At 39.4% G+C, this 5,755-nt stretch overlaps 1 protein-coding gene across 2 annotated transcripts in view; it reads left to right on the top strand.

Annotated features, from left to right (window-relative positions):
• Window positions 1-143: 143 nt before the first annotated feature.
• The window catches only part of f3a (coagulation factor IIIa), a 12,354-nt gene continuing 6,742 nt past the window's right edge, over window positions 144-5,755 (top strand). The window contains exons 1-3 of one of the 2 annotated variants that reach the window (XM_034861925.1): window positions 144-389; window positions 3,068-3,182; window positions 5,216-5,409. In XM_034861925.1, coding sequence (XP_034717816.1) covers window positions 323-389; window positions 3,068-3,182; window positions 5,216-5,409 — 376 coding nt within the window. In that variant the 5' untranslated portion in view covers window positions 144-322. Of the gene's footprint in view, window positions 391-3,067; window positions 3,183-5,215; window positions 5,410-5,755 lie in introns of both variants that reach the window. The other variant, XM_034861926.1, reaches the window with a different exon arrangement.

Genomic DNA, 5,755 nt, shown 5'->3' with positions numbered 1-5,755 from the left:
CCCCCCCCCCCCCCCCCCCCCACACACACACACACACACACACACACAAATGACCTCAACGGGACAGGCACGCGCATAGTTGCATGTATAATAGCTGTCCCAGTCTCGCGGTGACGCCACTGCCGGACGCTCCTTATGTGGCCAAGCCTCGCGCTCTTAGATCCGTAAAACCGGCGGTTCGGAGTCAGACTGGACTAGAAGCGAGACGGAAGGACTGTACAGCTTCCACTGTCCAGGAGCGAAGGGACAGACAGGGAGACATAGATCTGGATCTGAGTGTCGGACTAACCCTCTGCGTCCCCTGAGAACAACTGAAGCCGACATGGTGGGAATACAAGCAGCAGCTCTATTCCTTATTACTTTCTGTCTGTCCACGCACCCTGCCTCAGGTGAGTCCAAGCAGCACGCGCGCTTGTCCTATTCATTAATTGATTGGTTGGTTGATTGATTGTCTATAATTATAACAACTTTATTTGGATAGCACCGTCCAAAAACAATGGTTTACAAAGGGCTTTGACAGTGGAAATACAGGACCCACAAATCAATATTCAAATGTGTGTGTGTGTGTGTGTGTTTGTGTGTGTTTGTATACATACACACACACACCCATAAATACAGAACATTGTAATAGTTAAAAAGGAAAAGAGGGGTCAGCTCTAAAGGAGAGAAAAAGAGACTATGAGAAAGAGGATAAAAAGGCAGCATGACTTGGTAGAAGAAGTATTCAGATATTTTACTTCAGTAAAAGTACTAATACTGTACTGTAAAATTACATTTTTTTACGAGTTAAAGTGCTGCGTATTAAAGTATTAAAAGTAAAAGTTCTCGATGCAGAAACCAGTTGTGTGTTTAATGGTCTAATAATCTCAGCTGGATTTGTAGGCCCACATATTGTTGGCCAGTTTACTTTATAATAAAACATCATACTAAACTACATGTGTTTTGGTTGCTGAATTATTAAGTTGTAAAGTAACTAAAGCTGTCAGATGAATGTAGAGGAGTATTTCTGTCTGAGATGTAGAAGTAGAAAGTGGCATGAAAAGAAAAGACAAGTAAAGTACAAGTCCCTCAACATTTGTACTTGAGTACAGTACTTGAGTAAATGTACTTATGTGTACTTGTATAAAAGGGATTTAAAATAAGTCACAGCAAGCCTTACCCCCTCGGGCAGGTTGTTCCAAAGGCATGAGACAATATTAAGGAAGGAAGGAATTTTGGAATATGCTTCTCAATTTTTTTAAATGTATTTTCAGCAATCAGTAGCATCAACGTGTTATTTCAGCATCTGTAAAGTCAGGGTGCTGTGAGTGTGTGAGTTATAGTGTGTTGGTTAGTCTACATTATTAGATGGCAAAATCAGAAATGTACACGTAAACAGTGCAGCAGAAGAAAATATGAATACAACATTTTTAAAAAAGGCCTTCCTATATATGGAGTAGTTATTAGGTTATAATATGTAAACACATGGCTTCACATGATCAGGTCCTTCTGTAGCATCAAGGCCCACTCGGCCTTTCCTCTCTTCTCTCTACTGTTACAACTGTTTTCTTTGTCACAAGTGCCTGTAAGCCTATATATTTGTTTACATGTATTACTTCTGTATTAATTCATTTTCTAGCATTTTAAGTTGTCACTTTTTGTTTAGGTTATTAACTAGGGCTGAGACATATCTGAGATACGCTTTTGACCCTATTTGATTCTTCTGCGATACATGGCTGCTAATTCAATTTGTATTGCGATTTTTCAATTTATTACGATTCTAAAAGTATTGCAATTCAATAATATTGAGTATTGCAATTTCTTTTCCTTCTTTAAGAAAAAGCACAAGTTGAATAATACACTTCTAGAGACAGTTTATCATGATACATTTCTAAAAACTAGTTATTTTCTCAGAAGAATAAACAAGTCAGCCAGTCAGTCTGACATTATTTCATGTGTAAAGGAGAACATGACATGGGTTTTCAGCATTCTCTGCTTTCGCTCCGTTTTGCTGGAAACAGATATGATGTACATTGCAGTCGCCGTCGGCGCTATCGTGTCGATAGAAAATATTTTGGTGAACCATTGGTTTAAAAAACAAAAAAAGAAGAAGACGAGTCTAGGGAAAAAATGTATTCTTAAATCGTCATAAAAAACACACGACACATAGCATTTTAGATTTTTTTTTCCCACCCATATAATTTGCACATCATTAACCCTTGTGTTGTCCTCCCAGGAACATTTTGTCGCTATTAATTGATGAATTTTGGTGCTTTTTAAAATGTTTTGGCCCTCTTTTCAACGCTTTGTTTTAATTCATGGTCAATAAACCTCATTTAAATGACATTATACCTAAGTTTTGAGTTAAAACCAAATGCTATGAAATTGAATAAAACAACCCAAAATTCAATGAAAGTAACCAATATTTTACCTGCAGAGCATGGTACATCCAAGTTATTTTGGGCCAAATTGGTTGTTAATTTGTTGTTAATTTCTTACGTGAAAAAACGTTGAAAACGGGTCAAATATGCCAATCTATCGGGTATATCGGATCAAACAATAAGGATTGGTTCAAGGCAACACTCTGTGCAGAAGAGGTCAGAAGCCAGGAAAAGTTTATTAAAGATAGCATCGCTCTGAGTAACTACTGAAACTAAGCAACGCTGAAAATGAGCAAAGAATCAGAAAAAGAAAGAAGTTTATTGGAACAGCAAGCTACACCTACGTGGGACAACTCATCCCCTCAAAGTCAAAACCTCCAAAACCCGGGTAAATCAAAGAAATATAATGTTATCACTTCTGCTCATGCCACCACCTACAATATAATAAACCATAAATAATATAAACGAGACCATGAACCACATTCAATACTCTAATTAAGATCATCTCACCTGCATGGAGTTTTTTTCTCCTGAATAAGTCAGTGTGATTACATGTTACAGTTCTGTAAGAACCACAAGAACCACAATTATTAAGGTAGCATTCCACTGAAAGCATGTTTTAACTGGCTACATGTATACGTCTATGTATCTGCAAAGATAAAATACTTGGATTGTTTATACTCATATCAGCCTCTTTCATTCCCCAGGCTCCTCCTACCCCCGAGCACAGAATGTCACCTGGGTATCGACCAACTTTAAAACCATTTTGACCTGGGAGCCCAAACCATCAGCTGATTACTCCTACACAGTGGAGTTCTACGCGTAAGTACAGAACCTGCATCCCAATTTTTTCCTTCCCAGCTTTCCCGCGGGGTCATCCGTTCCTCCCAGAGTTGATTGAGGTTATCAAGTGTGTCGACGGAGGTGCACTCCTCTCTGACACAGTAACCTTGAAGGAAAGATTATTGGCAGCCGGGCGTGATAAGAATCCATTACTGGTCCAGGGAAAGATTTAACTTCAATGCTGATTTTAGAAAGGAGGGTTGATGAAAGGGCACACACACCGTAATGTTCAATAAGAAGGAAAAGGAAAGAGGCAGATAATGATTTAAGGCAAGACTCTACAAAAACATTGTCTTTTTTCACGCATTGGTCAATTTAGACATTTTTTTGGCTATTTGTCTTCCATAACATCTAGTCTTTTACAGGCTAGTGGGAAAAACATTTAATTGATAACATTGTGTATTTTTTTGGTTCCATTACTATCTGGATTATGAAGGTTTAACATAGGTGCTGTTCATAAATCAATCACAGCCTGATTTCTACAATTGGTTGCTTATAAAAACATGGAGAAAAAATGATTCTTTCAATGGTTGTTGACAGTATTTTCTAGTGCTGTCTAACAATTAAAATAGTAAATCACGATTAATCACGTTAATGTCATAGTTAACTCGCAATTAATCGCACATTTTTATCTATCCTAAATGTCCCTTGATTTCTTTTAGCCCCATTATTTTTTCTTATTTTAATGATCTTATCAACATGGACAAGTGGATCAGCTCGCTTTTTGTAATGTTTTTTTCATTGAAAACAACATTGGCATATAGCCTGCTGTACAGTTCAATTTCACACCAACATTCTCACATGGAGCAAATAACTTCTCACACAATGTAACACTGTTTATCAATAAAAGGGGGAAAAATACTTTGACAAGGGTGGGCGGGGGGGGTGCTTGGCCACCAAGTGGTATTTCAGACTGGCCGTTCTGTGATGATCAGAATGATCAGCAAGAATCTGCTTTAAGTCCATTTCAGCGTCTCGCACTCGCCATCCTTTCAAAACGTAACGTTACTACTCTTTGGCCGGCTCGCAAGCCCAAACGGAGTGTGTGCGCTGTGCCTGTGGTTCAGTTTCCGGTCTAGCAAGATCCGGTGTGGTGTTGTAGTTTTTGTAACGTTGCTAGTTGTTGCAACAGCATGGGAAAAAAACTACAAAGTTTGCTAGGCCAAAAAAACGTCCATCTTGCGATAAGAAAAATCTACGCTGTTAAAATGGGTTTGCGTTAACGCCGTTAGTAACATGTCGGATTCATGGAGTGATAAAGAGAGACGTACAAAAACCTTTGGATAAGACCTCAACAAAATGAAACGAGAATTTTGAACCTGGCTTCATTCAATGTTAGCATTAGTTATAGGATATTATTTGCATATTTAACATACAATTTCAGAAAACTTGTGATACAAAAGAATTGATTGTCTTGATGTCAGTAATGAACTGGGGACGTTTCATGGTGATATCTAAAAGTTAACTTCCCCTTAAACATCTGACAAACGTCACTTATTAATGCCACATTGATGCTCTCCTATACATACTTTCACATCTATACTTTTTTTGCAGCGCTGTATCCTGCTGTGATTAAATTTTGCATTCTGACAGTCATGTGTTAAAATCTTCTTGTTCAGACTAAATGTATGCTTCTGAGTAAAGGGATGCCGTGGCTACGTTCGTAGGTACGTGGAAACACGGCATATGCCGTAGCCTGACGTGCACCTCAAAAAAATTAACCACATGTATATTGGCTGTGTAGTAGCGTTGCATTCCCCCCCCACCCGACTCATTGCCTGCTTCTCCTTGTCCATTAACAACATGAAATCAAGGGCTAACTTTTCCTGCAACAGATTTCCCACCGTGGTCGGAGAGGACATGGGAGACACTTTGTTTCTCTCACTATGAGAGAAAGTAGTGACTTCCGTAGGCTACGGTGAGCCTCCGCAGAAGCATAAATCAGCCTTAAAGCTGTGTCTGAGCTTGTTTTAACGCTTATCTGTTTGCTTTGTCTCCATCATGTGTCGCAGGACTAATGGGGACAGACAGAGGAACCCCCACTGCATCCGCTCCGCAGTGACAGTGTGTGATCTGTCCAGCTCATTAACAGACCTGAACGCCTACTACACAGCTGACGTCCTGTCTGAACCCCCGCTGGGGGCCATCTCGGAGCTCATCGAGTTCCCCCACACCAGCTCACCGCGATTCAGCCCCTACAAAGACAGTAGGTGCATTTGATACAATGACTCTCTTACTACTTGGGATTAACATACAGTACACTGTATATATTTTTTTCTATTCTTTCAACAAAAAAAAACAACATTCAATTGGCAACATGTACAAATCCCCAGAATACGGAAAATAACAGAAATGCAGAACTTAGTAGCCTTTAAAGGTTCCATGGCATGAAAATGTCACTTTATGGAGGTTTTTGTGGCTCATTGTGGGACCTGCTCTAGTGGCTGTAATTCTGCACCAAGGCTGAAGTTTGAGAAAGAGACTTCAGATACAGTATTAGGGGACCACTAAGGTCTATATAAAAGAGACTTCAGATACAGTATTAGGAGACC

Source organism: Etheostoma cragini, chromosome 22 (assembly GCF_013103735.1).
Source record: "Etheostoma cragini isolate CJK2018 chromosome 22, CSU_Ecrag_1.0, whole genome shotgun sequence".
In the NCBI taxonomy this organism is placed as follows: domain Eukaryota; kingdom Metazoa; phylum Chordata; class Actinopteri; order Perciformes; family Percidae; genus Etheostoma; species Etheostoma cragini.
The sequence above is the reverse complement of the archived record's forward strand: the minus strand, read 5'-3'. Positions and strand labels throughout refer to the sequence as shown.